Here is an 18,661-nt window from a genome sequence, read left to right on the forward strand (position 1 = left end):
TACATCCTGTAACACACAACTTGAGTTCTTGTTTATTGTCATGGGCAAATACCCAGGGTATAAATGCCATGGAAGTCATCATCTTACAGTAGCGCAGTACACTCCAAACATGACAAACACAAAGCAGCATACAGTTAAAAATTAACATAAGTTATGCATAACTTGCCACAAAATAAACGGAAATAAATAGAATGACATTAGAGCAAGTTGAGGGAGGGGAAAAGGAGAAATATTGATGGATTAGGGCCTTTCACATCAACCCATGGGCCTGATGGCACGGGCAGAAGCTGTTGTTGAACCTTAAAATGAGGGTCCTCAGCATCCTCTACCTCCTGCCTGATAGCAACAACAGGAAGGTGGCAAGGCCCCTTTCTGAGAGATTACCTCTTGTAGATGTCCTCAGTGGTGAGGAGAGCTGTACCCACGATGTAACTGGCTGAGTCCACTATCCTTTGTTGCCTCTTGCACTCCTATGCATTAAACTATCCATACCAGTTGGAATGCTTTCCACTGGGCATATATTGAAGCTTGTCCGAGTCTTTGATGACATGACAAACCACCTAAATGTCTAAGAAAGTAGAGACATTGGGGTGTCTTCTTTATGGCTGCATCTGTATACTAGGTCCAGGATAGATCCCCTGAGAAGCTGACACACTGGATAACTTGGTGTCCCTGAAATAGAAGATCTACACACAGGCAAGTTGTAAGTAGCTGGCCTGATCTCCTGTTTACCTCTTCTACCAGATAAAAGATGTGAAGAATGCCACAATTCAATTTCATTGAGGTACATCACTGTAGTCTCTGTAGACAGCGAATCCTATGAAATAAGTGAAAGCCAGAGGGGAAAACATTCTGGGAAGAGCCTCCTGGCTCACTGAAAGGAGAATGCCTGGTTTTTACCCACTCAACTTATGAAGTTGAGCGATATGCAATGAGCTGCACTGTAACTCCAGGAAAGGTCAATGAATTTATATGCAGTGACAGATACAAGCAAAGGATAACAACAAAAATGTTTATCTTTGACAATGTTTAACAAAAAATGTTAAAATTAAAACTTCTCAAGGAACTTCACAAATGTATTACCAAACAAAATTTTAAACTGAGTCTGAAAGAGTTTTCAGACCTGCCTAATAAATGCTTATCTAAAGGGTATGGTTTAAGGCAGAAAGAGTAAAGAGATTTAAGGAGAGAAATTCTAAAACTTAAGATGTAGGCAGCTGGAGCTATGGCCAACACTGATGGAACAATTAAAAGTAGGGATGCACAGGAATGGAGGTACACTGATGTGTCAGGATTGTAATGCTAAGGTCTCAGGAGCAGGAGGTGGGAAAACCTTAGATTAAAATTAAGGAAAGAAGAATGGTTGAAGAAAGGATGAATAAATGAAAGGTGGTTTGATACCAGCTTCAAAATATGTAAGAACCAATATAATGCTGAAATGATGTGGATTTTTCCTTACATTCCATGAGTTAAACATCGTTGATATCTCAGAACTATTAAAATAAGGGGGGAATGTTGTGTCTGATCCTTGCTCTGTGCTAGGTTGAGTTAAGTGTGAAGCCTGGTTCCTGATGGTTGCTATGCAGAGACCTGCAAGTTTAAGTGTTATGACACAGCACGCTGTTCATTTGCCTCAGACTAACATCAAAGATATTTTGCTTGTCATTGTGCCAAAATCTTCATCACATTAGCTGTGGAAGTGTTTGACAGTGCATATTTCTCACACCATGAATGGGTGTATCTAACACAATGTGTATGCTTGTCACATTCTGTGAGAAAGAGTCTTGTGTGGAGTTTTTAAACTGGCCTGATCTTATTGGCTTGAATGATGTATTTCTGTAAAGTAAATAATTTTTGTGCAACTGTGAATGGGTTTGTGTTTGTCTTGGTGTGATGTTTTTTATTTCTGTGTGTCTGCAGGATTATGGTATGCATTTATGCCAATGTGACTATTGAGGTTTTAGGGTAGTGTGTCTGTTTAGTGTAAACGCTACTGTTCAAGATAGTAAGTAAATTTAAAGGTAAGTAAATTTGGAAAATCTCATCTCAGTGATGACCAGACAGTCGGGTAGCCACATAATAAAATAAATGGTAGAATTTAATTCATGGCCGTGTGATTAAGTGGATCAGCCAATTCGATGTTTTAATATCTAAGTGGCTAATAATTCTGAAGCCTGTGTAATTTCTTTGGTTTTATATTGCTGTAAAACGATGAGACGCGATGTAATGATGCAGCTCTATAAAACTCTAGTTAGGCCACACTTGGAGTACTGTGTCCAGTTCTGGTGGCCTCACTATAGGAAGGATGTGGAAGCATTGGAAAGGGTACAGAGGAGACTTACCAGGATACTGCCTGGTTTGGAGTGTATGGATTATGATCAGAGATTAAGGGAGCTAGGGCTTTACTCTTTGGAGAGAAGGAGGATGAGGGGAGACATGATAGAGGTGTACAAAATATTAAGAGGAATAGACAGAGTGGACAGTCAGCGCCTCTTCCTCAGGACACCACTGCTCAGTACAAGAGGACATGGCTTTAAGGTAAGGGGAGAGAAGTTCAAGGGGGATATTAGAGGAAGGTTTTCACTCAGAGAGTGGTTGATGCGTGGAATGCACTGCCTGAGTCAGTGGTGGAGGCAGATACACTAGTGAAGTTTAAGAGACTACTAGACAGGTATATGGAGGAATTTAAGGTGGGGGGTTATATGGGAGGCAGGGATCGAGGGTCGGCACAACATTGTGGGCCGAAGGGCCTGTAATGTGCTGTACTATTCTATGTTCTAAAACAAGGATGAGATCAGGGTGATGGTAAAAGAAGATCTTATTCTGCTTCTTAGATCTTATAAGATCTAAGGAGCAGAATGTTGAGTCCACCTGGGTAGAGATTAGGAATAGTAAAGGGAAAACAAAATCACTGGTGGGAGTTGTCTATAGGTCATCGAATAATAGCATTATAGTGACGCGGAAAAAAATGTGTCTGATATATGTAAGAATAGAATGGCCACTGTCATGGGGAGCTATAACTTGCACATAGATTTAAATCAAGTTGGTTAAGGCATTCTTGAGGAGAACTTCATAGAATGCATTCATGATAGTTTTCTTGAACTACTGGGGAACTGGTCCTGTGCAATGAGACATGTGAATTAATTAAAATTCAAAGTAAATTTATTATCAAAGTATGTATAAATTATACAACCTTGAGATTTGTCTGCATACAGGCAGCCACAAAACAAGAAACCCAGAATAACCCATTTTTTTAAAAAATGAGCAGCAAGCACTCAATGCAGAAAGAGAAGAAAAGCACATATTGTGCAAACAATAAAAACAAGCAACAGCATTCAGAACAAAACTGAGTCCATAGACACAAAGCCCAGAGCAGCCCATCGCCTCAGCTTCAGTTCATCACACAGCCGGGTAAATGGTTGCGGAGCAGTGAGCAGAACCAGCCCGGCCCTCGTCTCTAGTCCCAACACCTGGCCTTTTCAATCCATCCAGATTGGGGTTTAAATTGTATAAACGCCATGTCATTCCCCGCACTAGGTCCTGGGCCCTGTTGCTTCAATGTGCTCATAATGATCTTGTCGTTAGGGATCCTTTTGGAAAGAGTGACCACAGTATGATTGAATTTCTCATGCAAATGGAGGGTGCAATAGTTAGATCGAAAACCAGTGTATTATGTCAAAACAAGGGAGGCTACAATGGGAAGAGAGAGGGGCTGAGTAGCGTAGACTGGGTATACAGACTGGGATGGAACAGTTAAGCAGTAGTGGAAGACTTTCAAAGAGATTTTTCACAGTACTCAACAAAAGTGTATTGCATTTAAAAGCCAGGGCAGTGAGAGTCAGCCTTGGATAACTAAGGAAATAAAATAAGGCATGAAACTAAAAGCATATGTCAGGAGTAGTGGGAAATTGGATGTTTGTGAACACTTTAAAAGGCAACAAACACTCAATTAAGCAAGCACTCAGGAAAGGGAAAATAGATTATGAAAATAAACTACCTCAAACATAAGAACATAGCAGAAGTTTTTATAATTATATAAAGCAGAAAAGGGTAAATAAAGTGATGGTAGGTCCCTTGCAAGATGAGGAAGGGGAATGAATATTGGGTAATGTGGAAATGGTGTAGGCTTTTAACAATTGTTTATAGTGGTCTTGAAGGTGAAAGACATGTCTAACATGTCAAAAAGAGAGATGTTATGGATGTGGTGGGAGGTGAGGACCTTGATACAAAATGCTGTCACTAAAGAGGTAGTGATGAGCTAACCAGTGCCCTAAGGACAGACAAGTCCCCTGGTCTCAATGTGATGCCACTCTATGTACTGTAAAAACAAAATGGATACATTCAGTAATGAAGTTACAGTGGACACAATTGTGATGATTTACCTCAATTCTCTGGTCTTTGGAAAAATTCCAACAGACTGGAAAACAGTGAATGTCACCCCACTGTTTGAAAAAGGTGGGTCAATTAGCTTAACATCTGTAGTAAGGAAATCATGAAGGAAGAAATAGTGAGACGTCTGGAGAGAAGTAGTTCCATCAGGCTGACACAGAATGGATTCTTGAAGGGCAGGTTTTACTGAAGTTCTTTACAGGTATGATGAATGCAACAGATAGAAGGCAATAGGTGAATGTTGTGTGCTTGAATTTCTAGAAGGCATTCAATAAGGTCTGCATAAAAAACTTATCCATAAGATAACAATGTATGGATTTGGAGATAAGATGGATGGATATCATGGATATCAGTTAACCAACAGAAAGCAGAGAATTGGGATAAATGGTTAATTCTTTGGTTGGCAGTCAGTGGTGAGTGGAGTGCCACACGGATCAGTTCTGGGCCTACAGATGTTTACGATATAACAATTTGGAAGAGGGGACAAGGTGTAGTGTCTAAGTTTGCTGATGACACTATTATATAAATAATGAAAGATTGTTGTCCGGGGGAGTGCTTGTGCATGAATTGCAAAAGGTTGGTTTGCAGGTGCATCAGGTTATCAAGAAGGCAAATAGAATGCTGATCCTCATGGCTAGAAGGATTTAATTTAAGAGCAGGGAGGCTGTGTTGCAACTAGGTACTAGTGAGCCCATTCTTGGCATACTGCATGCAATTCTAGTATTCTTACTTTAGGAAAGATGTACTGTCTTTGGAAGCGGTGCAGAGGAAGTTCACCAGGTTTATTCCTGGAGATGATAGGAGCTAGTCTGTGAGAAGAAATTGAGTCACCGGGGTCTTTACTGGCTGGAATTCAGAAGAATGGAGTGTATCTTATAGAAGGATATAACATTATGAAAGGAATAGATAAGAGAAAGGCAGGAAAGTTGTTTTTACTTTCAGGGTGGCACACTAGCTCAGAGGTTAGAGTAATGATGTAGGTTCAATACGCACCACTATCTGTAAGACCATAAGATCAAAGATATAGGAGCAGAGGTAGGCCATTTGGCCCATTAAATCTGCTTCACGGGCTGATCCAATTCTTCCAGTCATCCCCACTCTCCTGCCTTCTCCCCATACCCTTTGATGCCCTGGCTAATCAAGAACCTGTCTATCATTGCCTTAAGTATACCCAATAACTTGGCTTCCACAGCCACTCGTGGCAACAAATTCCACAGATTTACCATCCTCTGACTGAAGTAATTTCTCTGCATCTCTGTTCTAAATGGACATCCTTCAATCCTGAAGTCGTGCCCCCTTGTCCTAGACTCCCCTACCATGGGAAATAACTTTGCCATATCTAATCTGTTCAGACTTTTTAGCATTTGGAATGTTTCAATAAGATCCTCCCTAATTCTCCTGATTTCCAGGGAATACAGCCCAAGAGCTGACAGACGTTCCTCATACAGTAACCCTTTCATTCCTGGAATCATTCTCATGAATCTTCTCTGAACCCTCTCCAATGTCAGTATATTCTTTCTAAAATAAGGAGCCCAAAACTGCACACAATAGTGGTCTCATGCGTGCCTTATAGAGCCTCAACGTCACATCTCTGCACTTATATTCTATACCTCTAGAAATTAATGCCAACATTGCATTCACCTTCTGTACCACTGACTCAACCTGGAGGTTAACCTTTAAGGTATCCTGCACAAGGACTCCCAAGTCCCTTTGCGTCTCTGCGTTTTGAATTCTCCCCATCTAAAAAGTCTGTTTACTTCTTCCACCAAAGTGCATGACCATATACTTTTCAAAATTGTATTTCATTTGCCACTTCTTTGCCCATTCCCCTAAACTATCTAAGTCTCTCTGCAGGCTCTCTGTTTCCTCAACACTACCTGCTCCTCCACCTATCTTGTATCATCAAATTTAGCCACAAATCCATGAACCCCATAGTCCAAACCTTTGACATACATTGTAAAAAGCAGTGGTCCCAACACTGACCCCTGTGGAACTCCATTGGTAACCGGCAGCCAGCCAGAATAGGATCCCTTTATTTCCACTCTCTGTTTTCTGCTGATCAGCCAATGCTCCACCCACACTAGTAACTTCCCTGTAATTCCATGGGCTCTTATCTTGCTAAGTAGCCTTGTCAAAGGCCTTCTGAAAATCCAAACACACCACGTCTACTGCATCTCCTTTGTCTACCCTGCTTGTAATTTCCTCAAAAAATTGCAGTACATTAGTCAGGCAGGATTTTCCTCTCAGGAAGCCATGCTAGCTTTGACCTATCTTGTCATGTGAATCCAGGTACTCCATACTCTCATCCCTAACAATCAATTCCAACAACTTGCCAACCATTGATGTCAGACTAACAGGCCTATAGTTTCCTTTATGCTGCCTCCCAAATTTTTTAAATAGCAGAGTAAAACTTGCAATTTTCCAGTTATCTGGTACAATGCCTGAATCTATCAATTCTTGAAAGATCATTGTTAATGCTTCTGCAATCTCTTCAGCTACTTCCTTCAGAACCCGAGGGTTCGTTCCATCAGGTCCAGGAAATGTATCCACCCTCAGAGCATTAAGTTTCCTGAGCACCTTCTTAGTCATAATTTTCACTGCACATACTTCACTTCCCTGACACTCTTGAATGTCCGATATACTGCAGATGTCTTCCAGTGTGAAGACTGATGCAAAATATGCATTCAGTTCCTTTGCCATCTTTGCATCTCTCATTACAGTATCTCAAACATCATTTTCCATTGGTCCGTTATATACCCTCAACTCTCTTTTAGCTTTTATATACTTAAAAAAGCTTTTAGTATCTTCTTTGATAATAGTCACCAGCTTCCTTTCAACGTTCATCTTTTCCTTCCTAATGACCTTCTTAGTTTCCTTCTGCAAGTTTTTAAAAGCTGCCCAGTCCTCTATCTTCGCACTACTTTTGGCTTTCTTGAATGCCCTCTCTTTTGCTTTTACTTTGGCTCTGACTTCACTTATCAGTCACGGTAGTGTCCTTCTTCCATTCGAAAATTTCTTCTTATTTGGAACATATCTGTCTTGCACTTCCCTCATTTTTTGCAGAAACTCCAGCCATTGCTGATCTGCTGTCCTTCCTACTTGTGTCCCTTTGCAGTCAACCTTGGCCAGTTCCCCTCTCATCCCATTGTAATTTCCTTTATTCCACTGAAATACCGACACATTGGAATTTAGTTTCTCCTTCTCAAATTTTTAAGTGAACTTGATCATATTGTGATCACTGCTCCCTAAGGGTTCCTTAACCTTAAGCTCTCTTATCACCTCCAGATAATTGCACAACACACAATCCAGCACAGCTGATCCCCTAGTGAGCTTGATAACAAGCTGTTCTAAGAAGCCATCCCTTGGACATTCTACAAATTCTCTCTCTTTAGGTCCATTACTGGCCTGGTTTTCCCAATCCACTTTCAGGTAAAAGTCCCCAACGATTATCATGACATTGCCCTTCTGACACGCTTTTTCTATCTCCTGCTGTAATTTGTAATCCACATCGCAGCTGCTGTGCTGGTACATACTCCACGTGACCATGCGGATTTCCTCTGGATGTTCTGGTTTCCTCCCATATTCCAAAGACATATGGTTAGCAGGTTCATCGGTCACATGGGTATAATTGGACATTCTGGGCTCGTTGGGTTGGAAGAGTTGCTGTACTATAATGCTAAAATTAAAAAAATAGAAGTTAGTTAGACTAGAACTAAAGGACGTAGCCTCAAGATTTGGGGGGTTAGATTTAGGACAGTGAAGAGGTGAAATTGCTTTTCCCAGAAAGCAGTGAATCTGTGGAATTGTCTGCCTCATTAAATATATTTAAGACATAGTAAAATGGATTTCTACACAGCAGGGGAATTAAGGGTTATGGGGGGGGAAAGGCAGGTCAGTGGAATTGAGTCCATGGCCAGATCAGCCATGATCTTATTGAATATTGGAGTAGTCTGGAGGGGCAAATGGCCGACTCCTGCTCCTATACCTTATGTTCTTGTGTTTATGTTAGGGTAGTTCCCATTTGTCTATATGAATGCTGAATGAATATTTTAACAATAACCTTTACCTTTGCTGATGGTAAAAGAACATAGAACACTACAGCACAGTAAAGACACTTCAGTCCACAATATTCTGCTGACGTTTTAACCTACTCCAAGATCAATCTAATGCTTCCCTCCCACATAACGTTCCATTTTTCTTTCATCCATATGCCTGTTTGAGAGTCTGACTCTACCACCACGCTCAGCAGTGTTTTCTAAGATCATGTCACTCTCTATGTAAACAACAAAACATAACTCTGATCCCATACTTTCCTCCAAATACCTTAGGTGCCCTCCCATATTAACCATTTACACCCTGGAAAAAGGTCCAGGGTGACCACTCGATCTATGTTTCTCACCTCTCATCCTCCCTCACTCCAAAGAGAAAAGCCGTAGCTTGCTTAACCATTCCTCATAAGACATGTTCTCTAATCCAGGCAGCATCCTGGTAAATCTCCTCTTCACCATCTCTAAATATTCCACACTCTTCCTATAATGACATGACTTAAACTGTGCACCACTGTGGTTTAACCTGAGTTTTATCAAGGAGCTCTTGAACTCAATCCTCTGACTAATGAAGACCAACACATCATATGCTATTGTAGTCACTCTAAATGCTTGCACAGAAACTTTGAGATATCTATGAGCATGGGCCCCAAGATCCCTTTGTTCCTCCATGCTGCTACGAAACCTGTGATTAATCTTGCACATTACCTTCAAGTATCACTACACACATTTCCAGATTGAAATTCACCTGCCAGTGCTCAGCCCAGCTTTGCATCTTATCAGTGTCCTGTTGTAAAAACAAAATACTCTGCAGATACTGGGGTCAAAGCAACACGCACAACATGCTGGAGGAACTCAGCAGATCAGGCAGCATCTGTGGAAACGAACAGCCAACGTTTCGGGCTGAGACCCTTTGTCAGGACTGAAGAGGGAGGAGGCAGGGGTGCTATAAAGAAGGTGGGGGGAGGGTGGGAAGGAGAAGGCTGGTAGATGCCAGGTGAAAAACCAGTAAGGGGAAAGATGAAGGGGTGGGTGAGGGGAAGCAGGGAGGGAATAGGCAGGAAAGGTGAAGAAGGAATGTAAGGGGAAAACACTATGGAAGGAGGCGGAACCATGAAGGAGGTGGTAGGCAGCTGGAGGGGGAGACAGAGTGAAACTGGGATAGGGGAAGGGAGGCGGAGGAAATTACCAGAAGTTGGAGAATCATAGGTAAAGACGGTAAAATTTTAGGGAATAATTGTGCCAAAAAGCTTGCAAAGAATTCCGTAGGCTGATCACCTTCCGTTAACTCTTCAAGGCCCAGAGTTCACAGGTTATTTCTTCTGCTTCTATTTTCTAAATCGATAATCTTCTGTCTTAATTTTTCATTAGACTTTGATTGTTTTTCTCAAAGCTTTTGCAGGCCATCAATTTTCGCATCCAAAATTGTCAGAGATGTTTCATTCTCTTCTATTTGTTTATCACGTTCAGTTAAGGTTTTTTGAATAGAATCCAATTTTTCATCTATTTGTTTAATTTCAGCGGAAGGTTCTTTTCTGTGTTTTCGAAGCAAATCCATAATAGATTCCAAAGATGCAGGAAGATCTTTTTTAGTACCTTTGACACCCCTTGTATTCATAGTAGAACAACATCAAGTTTAAAAGTAAGGTTTCAAAACAGGTTGGAAACAGTAAAGTAAGTAAAATAGGAGCAACTACAGAAAGCTTGCTACTCCATCAATGACCAGAAGGAAGTCTCCTGTTGTAATCTTCTACACTATCCACACCACTTACTAACTCACCCTTTCAGTTTCTCATCCAAAAATGTTTTTGAAAAATTACAAGAGCAAGGGTGCCAGAACAGATCTCTGTGGAACACCACTAGTCACCAACCTCTGGGCAGAGTATACTCCTTCAGTGGGCAGGCCAGTTCTGGATCCACACGGCCAAGTTTTCCTTAATCCCACGCCTCCTGATTTTCTGAATGACCCTACCATGATGAAGCCGGTTGCATGCTTTATTAAAATCCATATAGAAACATCCACTGCTGTACCTTCATCAAGTTGTTTTGTTACTGCCCTGAAGAATTCAATCAGGCTCATGAGGCATAACATACCCCTCACAAAACCATGCTGGTTATCCCTAATCAGACTATGTTTCTCCAAATCCTGTCCAATAGTTTGCCCACTTCTGGGAGACAAATCCCAAGATTATTCTTATTACCTTGAGCAAAAGAATAACATTTGCCAACCTCCAATCTTCTGGTACTTCACCTGTGGCCAGTGAGGATGCAAAATTTACTGCCATAGGTGCAGCAGTTATCTAGGGTATATTCCATACAGCCCCAGTACATTTCTATCCTAATATGTTTCAAATGTTCCAGCACATTCTCATTCTTAATGTTGACATGTTCTTGCTTGTTAGCCTTTTCTACACCGTTCTCACATTCATGAAGGACACCCTCACTGGTAAATACTGAAGCAAATTATTCATTAAGGACCTTAATACTGGGAAATTATAGGCTGGTGAACCTGATACTAGAAATGGGTATGTTATTGGAAAGTATTCTAAGGGACTGCATATATAAGTTTTTGGATATATATATGGATTGATTGGGGATAGTCAGCTTGGGTTTGTGCATGATAGGTTGTGTCTCATAGAGTTTTTTGAGGAAGTTACCAGGAAAATTGATGAAGGCAAGACAGTGGGTGCTGTTTACATGGACTTGACCAAGGGCTTTGACAAGGTCTCATGTGTGATGTTGGTCAAGAATGTTCATTCACTGGGCATTCAGAATGAGCTAGTAAATTGGATTAGACATAGGCTTTGTGGGAGAAGCCAGAGAGTGGTAGTAGATGGTTGCCTGTCTAACAGGAGGCCTGTGACTAGTGGTGTGCCACAGGGATCAGTGATGGGTCCTGTGTTGTTTGTCACTTATATCAACGATCTGGATGATAATGTGGTAAATTGGATCAGCAAGTTTGCAGATGACACCAAGATTTGGGCTGTAGTGGTCAGCGAGGAAGCTTGCAGCAGGACCAGTTGGAAAAATAGGCTAAAAAATGGCAGATGGAATTTAATGCAGACAAGTGTGAGGTGTTGCACTTTGGGAGGATAAACCAGGGTAGGACTTGCACAGTGAACGGTGGAGCACTGAGGAATGCAGCAGAAGAGAGGGATATGGGCTTACAGATCCATATTTCCTTGAAAGAGGGATCACAGGTAGATAGGGTCACAAAGAGAGCTTTTGGCATGTTGGCCATAAATCAAAGTATTGAGTACAGGAGCTGTGATGTTATGTTGGAGTTGTACAGGGTAATGGTGACTCCCAATTTGGACTATTGTGTGAAGTTCTGGCTACCTACCTACAGAAAAAATATCTATAAGATTGAAAGAAAGCAGAGAAAATTTACAAGACTGTTGCCAGGACTTGAGGAGCTGAGTTCTTGGGAAAGTTTGAAGAGGTTAGGACTTTATTCCCTGGAGCATAGGAGAATGAGGGAAAATTTGATAAAGGTATGCAAAATTATGAGGCATATAGATTGCAAGCAGACTTTTTCCAGTGACTAGAGGAAAAAATCTAGAGGTCATGGGTCAAGGGTGAAATGTGAAATGTTTAAGGGTAACACTGTGGGGAACTTATTCGTTCAGAGGGTGGAATGAGCTGCCAGCAGAAATGGTGGATGCGTGTTCAATTTCAATATTTAAGAGAAATTTGTATAGGTACATGGATGGGAGACATATGATGGGTTATGGTGCAGGTGCAGGTCAATGAGTCTAGACAGAGTAATAGTTCAGTGTGTATTAGATGGGCCAAAAGGTCTGTTTCTGTGCTGTAGTGTTCCTTGACTCTATGATCTCCCCTAATTCCACAGACTCCAGGCACACACTTCCTCTTTAATCCCGGTTCAGTCCTACCTTCACTCTAGTCATCCTCCAAGGCATTCTACACACATGTTTTCCTTAATCCTACTCACCAAGGCCCTCTCGTGGTCCCGTCTAGCTCTCCTAAATTTCTTAAGCTCTTTCCTAATTATCTTACATGCTCAAGAGCCTCTCTGATCCTTGCTTTCTTAACTTATGTATACCTTCTTCCTCTTGACTAGATGTCCCACTTCTTTTATCAACCATGGTTTCTTCACCTTGTCAACCTTTCCCTACCTCAAAGGGACAAACCTATCCAGAATGCCATGCATGTGCTCCCTAAACAACCTCCATATTTCCATTGTACATTTCCCTGAGTAATATGTTCCCAAGTTCCTGCCAAATAATATCATAATTTGCTCTTCTCCAATTAAATATTTTGCCATACAGTCTGCTCCCAAGCCTATCCAAGGTTATGGTAATAGTCAAGGAATTGTGGTCACTGTCTCTAAAATGCTCACCCACAGAGAGATTGTTCTCTTGACCAGGCTCACTGCTTCATACTATATCCAACATGACCCCTCCTCTAGATGACCTGTCCACATGTTGTGTTAGGAGTCCTTCCTGGACAATCCTGCTGGAAGATGTTTACAGTGCAATTACAGAAGCACTGCTTTAGATAAGTGAAGAAGAGAAATGTTATGGTCACTGGTTTCACAATGACGTATTAATTACAAACTGGTGCAGTACTTTGTTACGACTAAAAGAAGGCAGGGATGTTGAGACTATGCAATTGCTGTATTTCCTAAGATATGGAGATAAAGTTATGCATTAATTACTGATTTAACAGGCGTCCAAATGGTGGGGCTCTGTAATCACTGATTCAACATGTATACTATGTGAGCAGCTTTTACAGTTGTGATATATTATACAAGGAATGTAATGCAGGTAACACAATCACTAATCTAATGAGAGAGATTGTAGGGAGTACAATATCAAATAGATTGAACAAGGGATTATTAATGAGGAATAATGTCTAAACTTGTGTGCATAATGGATAAGAATGTGACCATATATAATGCCTGAGTTTATCATATAGTGTGTGGATGTGTACAATCAGGAATTTTGGTAAATAAAAATAAGACTTCCAGTAACTGATTGTTGATGTTGTCAATCTCTCTAGGAGCATGACATTGAAACCCCCTATGGGATGTTGAGAGTTGTTATCCGTGGTGCTCCTAAAGGAAACCGCCCAGCAATCCTGACCTACCATGATGTTGGGATGAACCGTAAGTACTGTGTTGCCTATCATGGAAGAAACACATGGCTCAGATTTGGAAATAAGATTTTTATACAATGGCAATGAAAGGGAAGGAAGTTAACATTGAATTATTATGCACATCAGGAGTTAGTGGAAAACTGGTTAACTACACATAATAAGAATGAAAAAGGAAGAGTTTTTCCTATCAAAACATAACAAATACAGGTAGTTGAATAAGAAAGAGTTTAGTATATCGTGGCATGCAACTGGAAGGCATTGGATCTTTTGGAATTCTTTGTAAACAGGTTGAGTGAGAAGGGGTTGGATCCCTTCAAGCTCTATGCAGTTTGACGTGGAAATGTCCTGGTCTTTTGGCATTCTGTATAATAGAATTGGATGTGAAAGGGTTTGGTCCATTGTGATACTGTACAAAGAGTTTAGTCTGTTGGAAATCCATACAAATGATTCATGGACATAATTATGGGTGAATAATATATTTGCAATATTAAACACTGTTTAATTATGCTTGAAGATATGCAGACCAGAGGATGTTGTGTTTGTTTGCTGGTCCACCCTGACTTACAGGTATTAGTCAGGTGAGGTGCATTGGTGTTGATATTGACCTTTACAGCCCTGGATAAGAGAGGGGAATATACAGTCAGGGTTAGTTACTCAGAGGTGCATGTAGATAACTTAAGAGTCAACTTTAGTTCTAACTCTTGCCTTTTAGCATAGAGTAAAAAACTCTGCTGATCTTTGTTGTCCAAACTCATGGGAGCATTTGAACTTTGCTATATGATAAAGGAGGCCAAGCAGCATTTAGTTTTCCTTCTGCCTTCATGATGCAGTGGTAATGGATTTACTGGCCAGTTGGAGTCTCTGTCAAATTGACTACAACAGTCCAGGCTGAAAGTGAAAACAATTGAGGTTAAGAGATTTGGGCAGCTGTAGATCCAGTCTTTTTTCCCCTTCTCAACCATGATACTTTTACAGTGTCAAATTACTCATGTTCTGTGCTTTCCAAATTGTATTTTAAATAAGAAATCTGTTTTTAGGCAGCATCTAGGGAGAGGAATAAACAGTTGACGTTTTGCGCGAGACACTTCATATTGACCCAAAAAGAGTTTTAGTCTGAAACATCAACTGTTTATTATCCTGTCCATAGATGCTCTCTGACATGCTGAGCTCCTCCAGCATTTTGTATGTGTTATTCAAGTTTTCCAATATTTGCAGAATCTCTTGTGTTTATGAATTGCTAAACACTAAGTCCATTTGCTGAAGCAGTCCTAAAGGTTGATTATAGGCCTACTCAAATATCATGATGTGTATTAGTTTTAAATTTACCTTCCATTGTAAGTGCAGCTTGTAATATTTGAATTTTTGGGACAAGGTTAAGCTGTTTGTGCTGTATCAAATCTGTTAATAAACTTGAAAAGAAGATTACGTCATCAATGTGGAACTATTACTTTAAACAATGGATTGAGCGGCAAATTAAAAGATCAGTACTTCAGAAAATAGCTGTCCATCCAGTTCCCAGGTAGACTACTGTCCTCTACACCATGTCATTGGCAACACAGACTGGATACTAGTTATGATGTCTGCTTGAAGGAACTGACTTTATTGAAAGCCATTAAAAGTGGAAATTATGGGATTGTTGTTAAAGAGTGTGTTCATGCACCATGCACAACATCATTATACTTTTATAGTTGGATGTTGTCTGGATACCACAGTGAGTTTTATTGGTGGGACCCCTCTTTCCTGCTAAAATTGACCTTTTTGAAAACTGCTTGTGATCTAAGATAAAGTTTTATCTGTGGGCATTACAAATTTATGGTTCAGAGTTTTGCTTTCCTTGTTTGGGATTCATAGTTGGATGCAAGGGAAATGGAGTTGCTCAAGACAGATGAAAAATTTCCTATAGAGACACAAGCCCATCCAGATTAAGGGTCATAGCCCAAGACAGATGACAAATTTGTCATCTAAGAGGCCTAGATTAAGCCCATTCTGATTAAGGGTCATGGCCCAAGACATCAAATTATCATTTCCTTCCATAAGTGCTGCCTGGCTTGCTGTCTCTTCCAGCATTTTGTGTGTTAGGCATGGATTTCCAGTGGTTTGGATATTAAGCCTAACTAAAGCTTGATTTCCATAGATGAAAACTTACTGGAAGATGCTTTATTTTTGAAGCTGACTAAACCTAGTATACATATAATAGTTTTTAATCACACTTTGAGAAGGAATTGTGCAAACACTAAATAATCAAGGAATTCATTTGAAGATCTATGCACAATATCATTGTTATTTTAATATAGGAAAATGGACTGAAGTATCACTGTAAAAGTATCATATTGCAATTTCTCAGTTCATTTATTTTTTTTAAACTGTGGAAAATTTGCAGGTAGCACGAAAGCCATTTGGCTCATTGTGCTTGTGCGAGTCCAATAGAGACTCTGTAGCCTTTTTGCCCTTCCATATTTGATCTATAACCCTGCAGGGGCTCTTCAAGAACACATCCAAGTATTGCCTAAATGCACTAAAAGTTTCTGATGCAAACACTTTCACATGGCATACCTCCCTTACCTCCCAAATCCTTGCCTCCCTCTGAATGAAATATTTTTCCTCATCTCCCCTCTAATTGGTCCAATTATTTTCGTTTCATGCCTTCGGCTTTTTAGCATTTTGCTAAGGTGAAAGGTATCTTCTCACTTATTGAACAAAATAAAAACTACACTTGTTGGAAATCCAAAACTAAGACAAAAATTCTGGAGGTACTTAGAAGGTCAGGCAGCATCAGTGGGGAGAGGAAGAAAGTCAACTCTTCAGGTCAAGAATGTCTTCATTCCAAGCTGGAAAAGTGAAAAACCTGATGTGTTTCAAGATGCAGAAATCAGTGAGGGTGGAGAGGGTGGGGGCAATCTCCACAACAAAATGTCACTAAAGTTATCAAGGTAATAATTATTTTAAGAACTGGCAGTTAGAAATGGAAAAGAAATCAGGAGGAAATTGTTAACTTGAATGGTCTCTTAAATTAACTGTTACTGTCAGTCTCTGTGTGGATGTGGCTTTACTGCTTTATATCTACTGGTTTTAACCTTTGTAAATCTCCTTTCCACCCTTTTCTGAACATTCATTCTGTAAAAGCGTGTCTAGAATTGCATTTAATTCTCAGGCTGTGACCAGCTAGGAAAGCAAATAGAATGGCAGGTGCTGGAATCTGAAACAAGAACAAAAAGGCTGGAAGATCTCAGCCAGTTGAGCAGCATCCGAGGAAAGAGAAACCAGTTAGTATTTCAGCTTCTGGATCCTTCCTTGGGGTCCTTTCTTGTTCTCTGTGTCGCTAAGTACTGTGATTAATTTGCCTAATTGAAGATAAAAGTACCTTGTACATGTTCAACAAGTACACAGGTTGGAACTCCTCCAATACCTCGATGCTATGGTCACATACTTCTGTCCCTCTGGTCTGATTATGTCTATAGTATTTAAATAAAGGGGTGGGAATGCCTTCTGGAATGAAGTACCAGGCAGCCTATCTGCTCCATAATGCATACCAGTGTCATAATCACAGACTTCAGCTTATCAGTTCAGAGCCAAACTTTCTTAGACTATAGGTACTTATTGAATATATGGTTGCCTTAGATCCCAATGGTTTCCATCAATTTCCAGATACTGCTGCTGCAACATATCATCATCTGCTGTGCTTGTCTGAAAGTAATTCCTTTATTTGATTTAATCAGTTCATTTAATTCTGCCACCACCAGCTTAACACCAACAGAGTACATACTCTGTGGATGCTGCACTTGAGAACACTGAACTAAATGCACACTCTTCTTGGAGTTCTCACCCAGCTCTTGAGGGCTTCCAACATGACTGAGTGATTGTAACAGCAGAGAACATACAAATTACCATGGCCTACAAGTACAAGGAAAGCATAAAATTCAGTCTATGTTGTTTAAGATTTTAAAATAAAAAAACAAACTAATAGTGTTATTTGGGAGGTGAGAGCCAGGATACTGATGTTGGCATTAGTACTTTGAGCTTTTGGCTGTATTGTTAGTTGGTCACCTGGTTAGCCAGAGACAATGAAAGAAGCATGAATCCATTGCAAAGTAAGAAAGTAGGAGAAGAAAATAATCTTTATAATTACAGTATGTTAATAACTGTGATCTACATTGCCACCATTTCTCCCCATTGAACACCTGTGGCCATGTGTGTTTCTGTCCTTTAAAGCCAGGTTTACCAGCCAGGGAAGATTGTTTGTATCTGCTCCTGGATGAGCAGAAATTTCTTCCAACTGAGTATTAGGAAGAGTGAAGCCTTTATGTTCATTCTCAGCAACTGTTCAAGCTTTAACCAAGTTCTTTACAGCTAACTTACATTATTTGACTAGAGTTGAGTTTCTAACTGGGTATTTTCTCTATCATTGAGGCTGCTTCCTTCCAGAAAAATAGATTTTCTAACTCTTCCCCTGCCCCAGTTCACCTGGTTTTGATATCTTTGTATCTGTGATTTCTACAGAATCCCTGACTAATCTGCTTGCTTCCAGCCTCCATAAACCTTGAGTCTTCTGAAATTTAGCATTGAATATTCTCTTACATTAAACCCCATGCACTCATCAGCCTGGATTTGCTGATCTACATTGATCAACTGTGCAGCAAAGTTATAAATTCACACTTTGCTTACCAAGCCTGTCTTCATTCTGTCTTGTGTACGTATTTACTTGCATCCCTGCAACTCTCGGAGATAGCTTGCTGTTCTTATGTGTGCCTCTTGCACACCCTTGATTCATTTTAGTTACACTGTAGCGGTGTGCTACACGCAGCGCTGAAAATAACGACACGGAGTCGGTAAACTGCAGTTACAAAAAGATTTTATTCGAACTTCGCGGCCTCGCTTTAAAGCCTTCCTGATCCCGCCCTCCCCGGGCGCGGATGCTGTAGGGGGCACGTATTCACAGTCCCGCGCGGGCTTTTCCCCTTGCTGGTGAAGCAGACTTGGCGCCCTTTTGGGACTGGCCTTTGTGCCGGCGCGCTGGCTATTTGTGAGCCGGTTCGAGTGCGCTAGGAAGTGGGTCGCCACATAACCCGCCCCCCCAGAACCGGCGATACACCCCCCCAATGTCCACA

The 18,661-nt window shown here is 40.7% G+C and overlaps 1 protein-coding gene across 6 annotated transcripts in view; it reads left to right on the forward strand.

The window, feature by feature from the left end:
- ndrg4 (NDRG family member 4) overlaps positions 1 to 18,661 on the forward strand; it is a 214,831-nt gene that overhangs the window by 128,107 nt on the left and 68,063 nt on the right. For all 6 annotated transcript variants that reach the window (XM_073069634.1, XM_073069631.1, XM_073069635.1 and 3 more), the window contains one exon: positions 13,461 to 13,566. In XM_073069634.1, coding sequence (XP_072925735.1) covers positions 13,461 to 13,566 — 106 coding nt within the window. The remainder of the gene's footprint in view (positions 1 to 13,460; positions 13,567 to 18,661) is intronic.

The sequence above is a fragment of the Hemitrygon akajei genome, chromosome 17 (genome assembly GCF_048418815.1).
Source record: "Hemitrygon akajei chromosome 17, sHemAka1.3, whole genome shotgun sequence".
Taxonomy (NCBI): domain Eukaryota; kingdom Metazoa; phylum Chordata; class Chondrichthyes; order Myliobatiformes; family Dasyatidae; genus Hemitrygon; species Hemitrygon akajei.